Genomic DNA, 15,894 nt, shown 5'->3' with positions numbered 1-15,894 from the left:
CTTAACCAGGCACGATTAAGTGTCAAAGAAAAACAGAACCCACTTCTTCCCTACTAGACAAAGAAAGGTGTGCGGGAAAACTGCCTGCATAGAGAAGAAGGGAGAAACTTCCATCATTAACAAAATAATTAATACATTTATAATATATTATATAAACTTATAACACGACAGAAACATTGGAACTCAACTTTTGTGATATGCATGTGATAATTATCGATATATCAAGATAATATCATATAAAACCCATATCGATATAACATCATCATTATTCATCAGTAAGACTCATGAGTAATATGATTCACTTTAGATTTTTATGTAATGCAATGGAATATATGTCAAGTTAACAAAATTTGTATTCCAATCATTGAAAGCTGGCCCTAGAAAGGACAGCAATAACATGTGTAATTTTAAGTTCCACAGAATATAATAATGCTACCCAATACCTAAAAATAGCTAAAACTGTTGGAAAAGAAGATATATAGTAATAATGTTTTATTAACACATCCCACAGCCCTTAAAAACACCAATTCCGGAAAGAATGGATCAGTGGACTGTGCTTTGAAAACTCTCTTGCTCAATCTGCTTGTAGCGATGGACCATCTAACATCTACTGCCACCATTTCTTTTCAGACAAAGATATGAGCTGCACAACAAACTTTAATATGTTAGGTTCTTTCCTCAAATTTAAGACAACCTTGGGCATCTTTTTTCAGCAACTAGTCCAACTTGCAGTGTCATTCATCATTGTAAAGCTTGAACAAGTGCACTTTCAAATAAACAATTCTACAATTAAAGCAAAGGTGAATATGCTATTCCTTGTTAATTTTTTAGCTTATTAAATTATTTCAAAGCCAGAAAAGCTGGTGTCCACATAATCCGGAATCTATCATAAATGTCCCTGGTTCCTGCTGTCATACATGTTAAATTCAGAACATTATACAATTGATTTAAAATTAAACAGCAGTATGATAAAAATTAATTCAAGCTCACAATTAAAATATCCAACAATGAGATAAAATTAATTTGATTCAATGTTTAATGACCGGACACATTTTCAATGGCAAGTAAAGCTGCAAAAAAAATAATTACATACAAATATTAACCAGACAAAAGTAGAGTTTAAATACAACAATAAAATGTCCCAAATCATGAGCTTTCTTAATTGAAACATATTACTACCTCCGGTTTTAATTATAAGATTTGGTTTGTAGACTATAAACAGAGTCTTATAATTAAGACCGGGGGTAGCATTTGTTTTGGAGGAATAGACAATCTGATAATTATAGTAAAAACAAGAGGAGACCGCAATATCAACATGGAACCCTCTGAAGTTGAAAGCGCAGAGGATATGATAAAGGACTACTTGGCCTGAAGTCAGAAACTTCCAGACAGGTCCCTGAAGCACGCACACACACACGTTCCCTTTTTTCTAATGTCCTGTTTCCATCTATATTAGGAACAATCAAAAGCAAGAGCTTGAAAAACTAAATATAAAAAGGTTAAGAAACTCCCAATAAGATTGACATGAAAAGGATGATTTCAACCCACCAGAACCAGAACCTACTGTTTGATTGGGCATAAAACAGGTTTAGATCTAAAGGAAGTGGCAGACGAAAATTGAGATTTCATGGACTAAACTTTGTAGGCATATTTTCAAAAATATGCCAAATAACGTTCACGGATCTCAAGAACAATGCTGGAGAGATATGCTCATGTACTAATAAAAACAGCTCAACATCTACACTGCCCACTTGATTCTTTCATACATGTAAATTTCTCTTTCCATTATCTAATTTGCTTGCTACAATAGTTTATCCCCCGTGGTTTGAACATAAATTAGTTTGCTCTCTAGTGGTTAAAATTATCTCATTCGATTTCCCTGTAGTTTGCTTTGTAACCACTTAAACACCATGTGGTATTCTTGTTTCTAATTTTAACCAAAAAAATTATGAAAGTTTAAACCGGCAAACAAATTCACAGTTACAGGTATGTTGTATCATAAAAAATTTCAGTCCTTGAAGACTAATAACAAGATGAAATTGACAGTTCAAAATTGAAACACACCTAAACTCATCAATGGCTTCAGAATTATTTATCACTTTTAACATTCAAGTGACTACTTTCATTAAAATTCCGATGTATAGTCTGGGGATCAGATAGTCATTGAACAAATCACATGGGTGTCAAATAATGCACCTTGAATCACAGCAGGAAAAGTTGATTTTGAGCCAAAGTACATGGAAGTAAAATATAATGAACCCTTACTCTTAAATGGTAAAAATCAACTATGGCTTACTCCTAACTACACAACTTTAAGCAAAGCTCATTCAATGTCATCATATCCCTTTTCACCTTTGGACCTCAAATAACTTCTATTAGGCTTAATCAATCTCTCAATTAAAGCAATAGCGTAATTCATAGTCACATAATTTGAAAAATGCACATGCAAGGATGGAGAAACATAAACACGTAAAGAGCAAAAGAGAAAAACAAGCACTCACAAATATATGACAAACCTGACGAGCAACTTGTGCTAAGCGCCGACTATCCCTAGATGATTCGGTGACTGTGCAAGAGTTGTGAGGCTCCATGTGACCACCCCTAGATGATTCAGTAATTGTGCAAGACTTGTGAGGCTCCATGTGATCATCCTTAGAAGATTTGGAAATTGTGCAAGATTTGTGAGGCTCCACGTGACCATTTTGCTTCTCTTGACACTGTTCTTTCAAAGTTCTCAAACAATCTCCATCAGAGCTGCTTAGAGACTCCCTCTTGCGTTTTCTTTGGAATGTGTAGATAAATCTATCATTGACAGATTGAGAAGAAGCCTTCTCATCTGAATCAGACACTTTTAGACTTAATGTATCAGATGGCTCATTAGCTTCCTCAACATCTGCTCTGCAAGTTGGAATCTCCAAACTTTCAGCAGACAAACCCTCTTGTCTGGTCAAGTCTGATTCATCCAAAAGTTCCTTATCATCCTTTATTTTCTTCCAAGCACTGCTAGCTTTAAGAAACACATCTTCCATTTCAGCATCCTTTTGTGATTCTGACTGCTCTGTCTTTGCAACTGTGTCAGTAGGTTCCTTAGATGAAGTAAACATATTCTTCAGAGCTTCACTTTCACATAACATGGAACAGTTCTCCATTGATGGATCATTATCATCATGTGGAGAATTTTTTGCGCAAGAAATATAAGATGCTTTATTTTCACTATCATTAATTCTCCTCTTTTTTTTGCATATTGGCACTTCAACTAATGTTTCCTCATTTACAGTATCATTTTTAGACACTGGCTTCTCTGTCACTGCAGTTAGATCATGAGATTTTTTTGTCTCCACGATCTGCTGCAAACATGATGTAGATTGAACCAACTCGCTTTTCTGTTTTGTTTCTTTGTTTCTGCAAAATGACACTTCAACTAATGCCTCCTCTTTTACAGTGTCATTTGGAGTGACTGACTCCTCAGTCACAGCAGTTGTGTCATGGGTTTTATTTATTTCCATGACCTGCTGTGAACATGATCTAGATTGAGCAACCTTCCTTTCCGGTTTGGTTTCCTTGTTTCTGCAAAATGACACTTTGACATGATCGGCATCTGCATCTGCCACTGTGAGTTCACCTGGTTTCTCAACTTCACGAATATTATCAGTTTCAGAATTGTTTGTCACAGAAATCACTTCACCTTCATCTGCTCTAACTATTGCTTCATTCTGTACATCATCCGCATTTCCTGAATGAGAAATATTTCCATCATACAGGCTCCTCTCAAATGCTCGTATTCTGTGAGTGCAACCATTTCTGTAGAGCTCAGGCTCCTTCCTCCTAATGACTATGGAAGCGAAATCAGGGTTATGAATGTAACAACACTTTTTACGATCATGTGACACACAGCACATGCTGCTCTCCTTTGTCCCATTTAGAGCTGAATTTCTAGCGTCGAAAGTTGCAGCAGATTCAAACTGTGAAACCGGGACGGAATATATTGATTCATAAGCATAAAGTCTGTTCTGTAATTGTTTTTCCTCGGCTCCATTTTCATCTTCTACGTTTTGTTCAACTATGGAATGAATCTGGTTGATTCTTGCCTTCTCCAGTTCAGCCTGCGCTTCTCTTAACTCTTCCCTCAGGTCTCTAACTATTTCCTCAGCTTCTTGGAGCTGTGCTTCAAGCTCCTCAATTTTCTTCTGCTGACTCGAGGATGTCATCTCAGCTTCATTAACCTATGAATTAGCCACATGTTAAAACACAACAGGAAATAAAGACAATGTTCAAAATGATTTAACTCACGTACATCCCCCTCCCAGCTCAAAATGGGACAAGAATGCTCTCAATGCTGAGGGCTTATTTAGAAGATATTAAAAAAGACAGTGCAGAGATCAGTTGAAATTGGGAACCAACATTCATTTAAAAACACAAATATAAGATTCCCCAGGCCACCTCTTGAATAAACCTACAACGTAAGAGAGTTTAACACAAGAAAATGAAAAATGAAACATGCCAACAATTATATCACGTCTATGGATTCAATTTCTTCCTCGTTAATCTGAAAGTTAAAACGCATTTTCAGCATTCCTCAAATAGGTACCATATGAAGGCTACAAAGTCATGGACATTGGACAGGTAGAGAATTCTGATAGAGTTAGCTGTTTTATCTGACAGTGAATCAGAAGCAAATAACATGCCTTCTCAAATTTATGTTGATTGCATTCCTGTAATGACCATTAAAAGCTTCATATGAAAATTAAACCTTTAATGCAAGCTATTCCTTATTAGTTATTACTGTTCATGATAGCTCTTGTAAGCATAATCAGACGGCCAGAGTGTGAGTTTACTGAAGTCCCTAGTTCACTGATAAAACAAAGTAGGAGACAAGTTAGAGATGAAATTAATGGACGGACAAGTTAAACTTACATAACATTCTCACTCACGCATAATCATTGCAAGGTAACCCACATTTTAAGCAATCACAATGTGATTAACAATTCAGTGAAAAAATTATCAGCCTTCACCATCCAAATTCTGCCAAGCCATCTTTTTTTTTTCCCCTGACTTAGTGATTATCATCGCTTGAACTTGAGTGGAAGTTTCATTTTTCAGTCTTACAAAAGAAAACAAAAAAAATCCAAGCAATGAACCAATAGCACCAGAACTAACCCCACGAAATGGAAAGATCATATTTTCAGAATCAAGAAAGAACTCAAACCAAAACCAATTCACAGAAATAGGTAGAGGAAACACCAGCCAAGTCAATACCATTTAAGGATCATGATTATACCTTAGAATCCAACATTTGTTTGAGCCTGAGAAGCATCCGAAGCGCTTCCTCTTTAGTCGAAACAAGCTCCCGCTGAAACCTCATAGCTCTTCTCTCGGATGACATGATACGCGCCGCCGCTTCCTTTGCCGTATTGAGGATTATATCGGCGTAGGCCTTCTTCAACGCCGTCAATTTCTGTTAAAAACGACAAAACAACCTTCATCAAAATAAACCCACCTTCCAAAACTCACACAACACCCAACAGAGAACACTAGAGAATATCAAAGACGATCTCCATTCAGAAAATTTCCAGTAGATTTTGCCCGAAGAAGAAATAAGAAAAGAAAAGAAAAAAGAAAGACTTGTTCATTCTGAAAGAAGTAAACGGGAAGAGAAACCTTATACCTCGGAATCCTCCATTATTGACTAATGCATAAAGAAGGGGTAGTTGATAGTTGTGGGTTCCTGAGAAAGAGAAAGAAAGTTCTTGTTTTTCTATTGCGCTTGGAAGCAATGAGCAATAGCAGGAGAGGAGCAGCTGTGTCTGTTAGGAACTGAAAGCACCCCCACCTCGTATGACCAGAATGCCCTAGTGCTTCATCTCGTTATTACGAAACTACCACGTCAGAAGACAAACCGGGTAACTCCGGCGCGGTCGAGAGAAGGTGGCCCACCGGAGCTGACGTGGATGAGTGCGAGGTATAAACGTGGACGTTTCGGTGTTAACCGTTTAAAAATTAAAATAATTTAAAAAAAAAAAAAGGAATTGCGTTGGGAAGCGTGGCATGACGGTTGATTGAGCAGTGGTTCTTCCTGCTGAGGGCTAAAGCCAAGAACAGCCCCCTTAGCCCTTCCCCTCTTCCTTTGTCACTGGTCGTGAAACCGACAAACGATCCTTCACTCGCTCTTCTCTCTTTCCTCTGTCCAGCGAAATCCTCCTTCTTCGATCCCCCGCATGATTCTTATCCTAACTGTTTCAACGTTCTTAATAAAATTAACATCTTTCTCGTATGGGTCTAAACTCCCTGTTCATGTGATGCTTAGGATCTATTTTGGGCGATTGCTTTCACACTAGGCAAGCTTATTTGATCATGTTAATCAGTAAATTGAACTGAAAAAAGTAATCTTTATAAAAGAACTACATGCCGTGTTCATGAAAAATTAAAGGATGAAAACACGGAGATTAATGAGAGGTCATTCCAACAAAAGTCAAACCCTTTTTTGGTCAATAAGGAGTCCAACCTTACAACAAAAAATGTTTTATCATTTTTTTCTTGTTATTTATAAATATTTCATCATCAAGCAAACATCTCGGAACATTCTCATGTATCAATCCCTTACGTTAAATTTTCCTTATTTAACGAGAGAGAGAGAGATTACACGAAGGGGGGGAGAGAGAGAGGCAGAGTCTTCTCCCGCTTAACCATGCTTGTTTGAAAATCCGTTAGTGCACATGATTCATACCCGAACCCAACATACAAGTTAGTACCGATCCCCTACGCTGGCCCATTTGCCCATTCTTACGGGCTCAAACTTTTCCGGGTAAGTAACATGATTGGTCAACCCATATATATGCCTGCCCCGTTCGACCGTTATCCGCAAAAAACAAACACGTGGCCTTCTCTCGAGTCAGCTTTCATAATCATCGCCTGCTCTTTACCCCATCTTCTTCCACCTCCTCCTGAGAATTCCGCTGAACGAACCTTACAGATTTAGTTCCGCTTCATTCTTCGCGCTAGTTTTCAACTCACCGTCTGTGTGTCGAGCTGGATTCGCTGCCAACATCTTTTTTATCGTTATATTTTTTTTTTTCCCAAACAAGTTCGCCCTCAAGATTCGACGAGAAGCTGAAGTAATCACTTGAAAAACAAGAAGGATTTCTTCTCAATATTGCCGACCTGGTAATGTTTACTCTATAGCACTACTTACAAGTATCTTGTTAAAGCTCATGCGAAGTGGTTGTGAAAAATGTCCATTTCGCCTTCACTCTCTGTACCCAATCCTTCGCCTTTCTCCACCAGGCAAGTCAAACCCTACCATAACTTTCACAAATTCTCTTTCATATCTAAAACCCAAGGCTTTCTATTCCATCGGGGATTCTTCTCCGGCGACCGGATATTACAACTTGAACCCTTAAAGGCCAGAGCCAAGACCAGGGAGCTAGTCCTTGGTAACCCCTCGGTGACGGTGGAGAAAGGAAAGTACAGCTACGACGTTGAAACGTTAATCAACAAGCTCAGTAGCCTGCCTCCCCGAGGCAGCATTGCTCGGTGTCTAGATTCCTTTAAGAATAAACTCTCCTTGAACGATTTTGCGTTGGTATTTAAGGAGTTCGCACAGCGCGGCGACTGGCAACGTTCGCTGCGTCTTTTCAAGTATATGCAGCGCCAGATATGGTGTAAGCCCAACGAACACATCTACACCATTATGATTACTTTGTTGGGCAGGGAAGGCTTGCTTGATAAGTGCAGCGAGATATTCGACGAGATGCCTAGCCAAGGGGTGCCCCGGAGCGTGTTCTCTTACACGGCGGTTATCAATGCCTACGGTCGAAACGGTCAGTATCAGACTTCGCTCGAGCTTCTTGATAGAATGAAAAAGGAGAGGGTTTCACCGAGCATATTGACATACAACACTGTCATAAATGCTTGTGCTAGGGGTGGGTTGGATTGGGAGGGTTTATTGGGGTTGTTTGCTGAAATGCGGCATGAAGGGATACAGCCGGATGTTGTTACTTATAATACCTTGCTTAGTGCCTGTGCTAATAGGGGCCTAGGTGATGAAGCTGAAATGGTGTTTAGAACCATGAATGAAGGTGGGATAGTTCCTGATATAACAACGTACAGTTATCTTGTTGAGACATTTGGGAAATTGAATAAACTCGAGAAGGTTTCAGAGCTTCTTAGAGAAATGGAATCTGGGGGTAATTTGCCAGATGCAACATCTTATAATGTGCTATTAGAAGCTTATGCACGGTCAGGTTCTATCAAAGAGGCAATGGGCGTGTTTAGGCAGATGCAGGGAGCAGGTTGTGTGCCAAATGCAGCAACGTATAGTACTCTATTGAATTTGTATGGAAGGCATGGGAGGTATGATGATGTTCGTGACCTTTTCCTCGAAATGAAAGTGAGCAACACAGACCCAGATGCCAGCACTTATAACATCCTCATTCAGGTCTTTGGGGAGGGTGGATATTTTAAGGAGGTGGTTACTTTGTTTCATGATATGGTAGAGGAGAATATTGAACCAAATATGGAGACTTATGAGGGTTTGATATTTGCTTGTGGAAAGGGAGGGCTTTATGAAGATGCCAAGAAGATTCTACTTCATATGAACGAGAAGGGAATAGTGCCAAGTTCTAAGGCTTACACCGGGGTAATTGAAGCATATGGACAAGCTGCACTATATGAAGAGGCTCTAGTTGCATTTAACACTATGAATGAAGTGGGAAACAGACCAACTATTGAAACCTACAACTCACTAATTCATACATTTGCAAAGGGGGGACTGTACAAGGAATCAGAAGCAATTTTATCGAGGATGGGTGAGTCTGGTGTACCACGTGATGTGCATTCATTCAATGGTTTGGTTGAGGCTTTCAGGCAAGGAGGTCGGTATGAAGAAGCTGTGAAAGCTTATGTTGAGATGGAAAAAGCGAACTGTGATCCTAATGAGGTGACACTTGAAGCTGTTTTGAGTGTATACAGCTCTGCAGGTCTTGTTGATGAGAGTGAGGAACACTTTCAAGAAATTAAAGCTTCAGGAATACTGCCCAGTGTCACTTGCTACTGTATGATGTTAGCTCTCTATGCAAAGAATGAAAGGTCAGTGTTCATTTAGTTATTTTACATTATTTTTCTCTTGTCTTAAAGATATTAATGTTCTTCTTTGATGCTCAAATTTGAAATTATAGCACCAAACAATGACAGAAGGCAGTTTCCATGATTAAGAATTTGACAATGATCAATTAAACTTCGCATAAGATAAGTTAAGTGGCACATACTTGAGTAAACTAATGATATGCAAGGTGTTTGCACCTAAACGTGTGCAATTTATCTGTGACATTGGAAAAGGAAAGAATTAAAGAAAGCATTTATATAAAACAGTTTCGGGGCCTGCACTGATTATCTGTTTCACTGATAGTGAATTCTGAACTCAGTCGGCAGAGCTGGTGCCTGTAAAAATATGGCATTGGAGAAATTCGCTTGAAATGTGATTTGAATCTGAACTCAAAACGGATGATTGTTCTCTTGGCTTTGTCGTCCAGTATGTTGGGTTTCAAGAAGTTTGTTTGATGATTAACAGCATTTGGTGTTCCAACAGTGATAGGGTATTTGAGAATACATTTGACATTAAGATAAATCAATTATGGATTGTTTTGTATATTGATTTAATCACATGTTATGCTCTTGCTTTTTTATTCTTCCAATTGGAACTCTCTCTTTTTAATTTTGCCTCTTTGTACTTGCTATTTGGTTCTTTTGTATTGGTCAGTAATGGCCAAACTCAACGTGCACACTAAATTTAAATTTGATGTTGGGCATTTTACTTCTAACTGAACTATGGAGCTCGTGCTTTGTATGCGTATAATATAAGTTGTATTGTTCATACCTTATGAACAATGTGGCTTTCTATAGATTTTATATTAAACAGTCATTATATGGATAATTAATCTATCTTGGCTATTTAATCTTACCTTTCCGGCTTGTTGCTTCCAGGTTGAATGATGCCTATGGTCTGCTTGAAGATATGATCACTATGAGGGGATCAGATATCCATCAAGTGATTGGCCAAATGATCAAGGGAGATTATGATGATGACTCTAATTGGCAGATTGTAGAGTATGTCTTGGACAGACTTAACTCTGAAGGATGTGGATTGGGAATGAGGCTTTATAATACACTTTTAGAAGCTCTATGGTGGCTGGGCCAGAGAGAAAGGGCAGGAAGAGTGCTCAATGAAGCATCAAAACGAGGGCTGTTCCCTGAACTTTTCCGTAAAAGCAAACTAGTGTGGTCTGTGGATGTACACAGGTATAATGGGAAACTATTCTTCCTGAAATTTGTACTTTTTATTGAACTTACTTAATACCTGAAGCTTGACTTTCTTGCAGGATGTGGGAAGGAGGTGCGTTAACAGCACTATCAATTTGGTTGAATGATATGCAGGATATGTTCAGGAGTGGCGAGGATCTGCCTCAGCTTGCAACAGTTGTTGTGGTGTAAGTTGCTTTTAAGACTAAACTTGTTCATTTGCTTTCTTTCATTTTCTACAAAACATGCCAGGGTTCACATAAACATTAATGAGAAGAGGCGTGGCAAGTATAACTGTTGTGCTCAATACCATAATGACATTTTCTGCCATGTTCCGCTGAATTGATTTCCAATAGAAAACTATGCTTGAGTTGTTTGTGTTAACCAAGTCTAGCCTTAAATAAGAAACGGTAGTTTCATATCCATTCAACCATAATACAATAAAATGGCATCACTGCATGGGTCTCGCTACTTTTCATTCCTATGATGTCCTTGCTTGCGTTGATCGATGGATATATGAATCACTGCCATTATTCAGTCACCTTGTTTTATTTGGGGTCAGTCCCAGAGTTGGTCTGCCTCACCAACATGAAACGCACACAACTTCTTATGGCAAGGTTATAGTAATGGCCAGAGAAATGAAGTTTAGCAAGGGTTACATTTGGAAAAATCCTCCATGCTCCCCATGTTTCGGTGATGAAAACTCAATCATTGAGCAAAGTTAATAAATATGATTGTCTGAAACAATGATTTGTTTTTTAATGGTTAAATCTGTGGTGTCAACTGTTAGGGTTAACAGTGCTGCAGATTATTGGATGTGCATTTGATCTGCCAGTATTATTTATAGATGGATTTGATCAACATAGATCCTCCAATCAACTTTATTGATGCTAGATGTGTTTTCTTTTGTTCTGTTTAATAGTATACTTTTGCATTGCATTGGTCTGCATATCCTTTTTACTATTGAGGAGAAAAATAAACGTTTCTTTTAGTGTCATCTGATTTGTTTATCGGCGAGCATGCTAACATGGCCACATATTCTTATTTGATCAGTAGGGGCCAAATGGAGCAAAGCGCAGTTGCCCAAGATTATCCTATTGCAAAGACTGCCTTTTCATTCCTGCAGGAGATTTCATCCTCCTTAACATTTGCTGGATGGAACAAAGGTCGAATTGTCTGCCAGCAGTCACAGCTGCGGCGAATTCTGTCGGGCAGTGAATCATCTTCAAAAAAGGCCAAGAAAGATAAATTAATTACTCTAAATAACTCTCCCTTGACTCTTCCAGGAGGAAGAACTTCCAAATCGGGTGTGCAGGCTGGTAAAGTTAATACTTTTGATTCTAGAACAGAAACTAGTACAAGAACTGAGCTTCTCGCTGGTGCAGTTTAAAGAAATAGAGACATACATTCATTGCTTTCCAATCCATGCGCAATTATGTTTGACTGTAAATGAAGATTAGGGCACATATTTGTTAAATTAATGTTCCTAAGCAGGCTGTCTTTCAGCCTGCCAAAATTTTGGTATATAAAATTTTCAAGGTACCTGAGCAAAGTTCAGTGAGATATGAGCACCAGTCTTCACGAGTTTATTGATTTCCTGCATTGGATGCACCTTGATAGGAATTTTTTAACCATATACTCATTTGTTTAATTTATATGCAATTTTATATAACCGCAATGTTTGAACGAATTCTTGAACATATTTAACAAACTCCGAAGCTGGTAAAGAACAGAGGAATCAGAAATTGAAACTGTTCTTCGTAGTTCACTAGCTAGCATCCATCACTTCAAAAATCTGCCAAGGATGGTTTGTGACAGCTTGCATTACTCCTGAGGACCACCCGCGAATCCTATAATGAGGTTAGAATAATACTTATTCCTAAATTATTGGAGGGCAAACATAAGCAATTTACAAGTGGCTTGCCGGCGTAGCTTGTAATCTAATTGCATGCTTTTTGTAACCCTATCAAATTGAGGTGCCGATTCTGGCTGATTTGTAAGATATCCATAATTTACTCATAACGGGTTTATAAAATTACGGAGACCGTAGGATTTGGCGGGGATGCAAGATATTTCTTTAGTGCGGCCAATATATTATATTTGTGATTTGTGAAGCAATTCTATCACCAGTTGAATGAAACAGATAGAGGATGGGAAATGAAGTTGTGTTTTGAAATTATTTCATTTGGTAGTAAGTTAAATAAAAATAAAATCATGAGGCTTAGCATAGTTGACATTTAACTGAGTTCTTTAAGCATCTATTAGGGGTTCAATTCTTGACAATATGTATGGAAAGGGTCTTGTGACTAGTATTAAAATTTCTTTGAAAAGTCTATGGTACGAGGAGATTAGTCATTGCTACCGGCAGTGAATATCCAAAGCTCAACCAAAAAGTTAAATAAAAATGAAGAATAAATATTATGATTATCAAATTATGATATTTATGGCACTTTCTTTTGGGTGACCTATGATATACTTATCTGGTTCTATTTACAAGTCACTTTCAACATGTTTTATATATATTAAGAAAAACCTTAAATTTCATTAACTATCATTTAAAATTCAACAACTTTCTAACTTTATCCTTATTTAATATATATTATACCTTATATAAACAAGATCAACACAATAAAACAATAAGAGATAAAATTATATATTTATATCAAAAATTTTCTTTGTGTCCTATAAATAAGAGTAAAAAATACATTCTCTTTGCATGTTATATAAATAGGATCAGAAGAGTATTACTTTTACCCTAATATTAAAGAAATAATATCGATTAGCATTAACTGCATTGATTTTCATCATTGGAACATACTGTTAGATTAAGATATTTATAATTGAGGACATATGCGTCACTGATGTGCACAAGGAATAATCAGTCTGAAACTGACGTAGCTGTCATTAACCCACTTTTACAGGCTTTCGGCTATCTTTAACTTATTTAATTCAAACCCTTTAAGAGAAACAAAAGGAGCTAAAGCTACTGCAAAAGTTGCAACTTCAAATTACTTGTAGACGAAAAGGGGGCTAAAAAATAGTAAAGCTTGAACGTGTAAATAGCGGTATGGCAAATTTAGAACGCCATCTATATATCTAACCCCCTTTTCACTTTTACTCCTTCCCTTAACCCCAATCATCCCATTTCCCATCACCAACAATGCGTTGCTCAATGCTTTTTTTTTTTCTTGTGAAGAGACATTCATATAGATTTCGGATTTTTTTTTTAACAAGTTTGAATTATAATCATCTAACACCATGTGGCCAACTTTATTTAGTGGGATAACGCCAACCATAACAATAACATAGTGACATTGAACTAGACTTTTTGAATTCATATAGTTGCTCACAGCAAAAATAAAAGTTGCTCTGCAATACTTGGTTCAGAAGCAAATGTAGTAAATTCTGCAATCTGTATGGCATAAAAAAACACATAACGTGAACACTTTCCTCTGTTGCCTTTTGCGTTCAGAGGCCGCCCATGTTTGCATTTAATGGCAAGGTGTGGTCAAATATTCTCAATTTCTTTGAAGCTAAGGAATGACTTTTGAGTTCACACAAGATTCCATCCATCTGCCACTTTTACTATTTATATAAGTGGAGGGTTCATCTTTATAGATGCAGATAGCAGTAAGAAAAGAAAACAAGCTAAATAATGCAATTGCAAAGCCGCCTTCAAAAAGGAAGGAGGGGTGCTTTTAGGCCAATGGTTTGAGTTTGAGTGAGAGATTATTACTATTAGTGATTGAAGTTGATGTTTGTTTTTTTTTAACAAGAAAAGCAGAAAGTTGGTGAGGTTCCACGCACACAATGGCCATTCAAAGAGGGAAAAAGTCATTAGAAAACTTCACTTTTTATAGGATTCATTGACAATCCTAAATCGTTGGCTTAGACTCTTCCTTTAATCTGGACGTCTTTTGTTTTATGATTCATTTAACACCACAATTCCCGGTACGGAAGGATAAAAGTACGAGAGATTTTTAGTTAATTAGTGGCTATTCAATTCCTAGTTACCTGCCATTAAAAAGGGTGAGCTAAGAAGAGAAAACAAATGAGCTAGGAGTAAAGAAGACATATCAGAGAATAAAAGAGCTCAGGGCAAAATCCCATTTTGGGACTTGAACAGTATAACATGCAAGTCCTGGTACTACAATTAATGTAGCACATTCAAGTTCCTGACCAAGGCTAGTTCTATTTTGGGACCCTAAACAGGGTAGCAAACACAAGTCCCTGATGCGGCAACCAAAGTATGCAGATTTAGGAGCTTCCAACAAGGTTTTTTTCATATAGGTCTCAAAACTTGACTTTAGCACTTGTTAAGAAATAGGTGTGAAGAATGAAACTGAAATGAGGAAACAAATTAAGAAATAGGTGTGAAGAATGAAAATGAAATGAGGAAACAAACAGGCGGGAGCAGGAGAAAAATCGTTGTATTTTAAGTCAAGACTTCAAAGTTCGAGTTTATAAGTTATTCATTATACTCTTCCAACCTTTAATATAGGACCCAATTCTTGAATTGATTTTGATCCTAAATATAAGGCTCATTTATCATATTTATTAATTTTCTCTAAATTACCTCTATGGATACTCCCTCAACAATAATCAAGTAGAAGAGGGAGATGAAGTATTAAGATAGATGATTATGTTGTTTTAGGAAAAATGTGTCACTTTTCTTATAATTAACTAACTTACCTAACTTCCTTAATCTAATCAAATTAGTTAAATGGGTCTTATATTAAGAACCAAAGGAGTATTATACTACCCCCGATCCTAACTATAAAAGCTAGTTGACTAATTTGAGGGGATTAAGGAAAGAAGTTAAGTTAGTTATTTGTAATAAATATGTGTTGTCTTTCCTAAAATATCCTTGCTAATTAAGTGTATTGGCTATAACTACTATTAATAGGAGGATTATCTTGGAAAAAAATGCATAAATATGAGAAACAGAGTGAATTGAAGTCTTATATTTAGGACCAAAATAAAAGTTAAACAAGGTTTTATATCAAGGACCGGAAGTAGTATATTACTCCTTCCAATCTTATATATAAGCTTCATTTTTTAAGAGATGTCTGGTCTAAAATATAAGTTTTGTTTTTTAGTTTGTCTGAGTATTTATTACTTTTTTTTTATTTTGCTCTTAGTTGACTGTGTTTAGTACTTTTCTTTCTCATTAATATTATCTCCACATATTATCTTTCATCATTTTTTTCATTTATTGTTTCTCTCATTTATTCTATTAATAAATGAGGGCAAATTGGAAAATAAAATACATTTCTGACCTATTTATTATTTTTAAATGATTTTAACTGCTAGCTCATTGAACATGATCGGTTATTCGAAGTTTTTATATAGGTGTCCTTTAAAAAAAAAAAAAAACTGGAACATAGGAGTACTTATTAAACTCAACTTTTTCTCAACTTTGTTTGATGTAGAAACTTAAGTCAATAACGTAACACCTATATATATATATATATATATATATGGTGTAGAAGAAGATTAATTTGCAAAGGTAGCCGTGGAGGAATCAATGTTAGTATAAGAAAATTAATCTAATCAAACAGACACGGCGGAAAAAGCGAAGAAGCTTGGATGGTTTATAAA

General features: G+C 36.8%; 2 protein-coding genes across 2 annotated transcripts; one reads left to right on the top strand and one right to left on the bottom strand.

The window, feature by feature from the left end:
- Nucleotides 1-289: 289 nt before the first annotated feature.
- Nucleotides 290-5,779, bottom strand: LOC114740096 (myosin-11). The gene is made up of 4 exons (XM_028928220.1): nucleotides 5,666-5,779; nucleotides 5,279-5,455; nucleotides 2,517-4,223; nucleotides 290-643 (listed from the first exon to the last, which is right to left on the bottom strand). The coding sequence occupies exons 1-4, from the start codon at nucleotides 5,678-5,680 to the stop codon at nucleotides 608-610; spliced, it is 1,935 nt and encodes a 644-aa protein (XP_028784053.1). The 5' UTR covers nucleotides 5,681-5,779; the 3' UTR covers nucleotides 290-607.
- Nucleotides 5,780-7,015: 1,236 nt separating this feature from the next.
- LOC114740095 (pentatricopeptide repeat-containing protein At1g74850, chloroplastic) lies at nucleotides 7,016-11,886 on the top strand. The gene is made up of 4 exons (XM_028928219.1): nucleotides 7,016-9,084; nucleotides 9,979-10,293; nucleotides 10,374-10,481; nucleotides 11,347-11,886. The coding sequence occupies exons 1-4, from the start codon at nucleotides 7,229-7,231 to the stop codon at nucleotides 11,681-11,683; spliced, it is 2,616 nt and encodes an 871-aa protein (XP_028784052.1). The 5' UTR covers nucleotides 7,016-7,228; the 3' UTR covers nucleotides 11,684-11,886.
- The last annotated feature ends 4,008 nt before the right edge of the window (nucleotides 11,887-15,894 follow it).

This window comes from Neltuma alba, unplaced genomic scaffold (assembly GCF_004799145.2).
Source record: "Neltuma alba isolate B1F8T4 unplaced genomic scaffold, ASM479914v2 tig00003057_pilon, whole genome shotgun sequence".
Lineage (NCBI taxonomy): Eukaryota > Viridiplantae > Streptophyta > Magnoliopsida > Fabales > Fabaceae > Neltuma > Neltuma alba.
This window is presented reverse-complemented; position numbering and strand designations above follow the sequence as displayed.

What these genes read in the sequence shown, in the direction of transcription:
- LOC114740096 (XM_028928220.1), bottom strand. An exon ending in AACAAATGTTGGATTCTAAG is followed by an intron (nt 4,224 to 5,278) that starts GTATAATCATGA and finishes GCTAATTCATAG; the next exon opens with GTTAATGAAGCTGAGATGAC. An exon ending in TAGCACAAGTTGCTCGTCAG is followed by an intron (nt 644 to 2,516) that starts GTTTGTCATATA and finishes TTTGTTGTGCAG; the next exon opens with CTCATATCTTTGTCTGAAAA.
- LOC114740095 (XM_028928219.1), top strand. Translation starts at nt 7,229, where the DNA reads ATGTCCATTTCGCCTTCACTCTCTGTACCCAATCCTTCGCCTTTCTCC. An exon ending in TGGTCTGTGGATGTACACAG is followed by an intron (nt 10,294 to 10,373) that starts GTATAATGGGAA and finishes ACTTTCTTGCAG; the next exon opens with GATGTGGGAAGGAGGTGCGT. An exon ending in CTTGCAACAGTTGTTGTGGT is followed by an intron (nt 10,482 to 11,346) that starts GTAAGTTGCTTT and finishes TTATTTGATCAG; the next exon opens with TAGGGGCCAAATGGAGCAAA.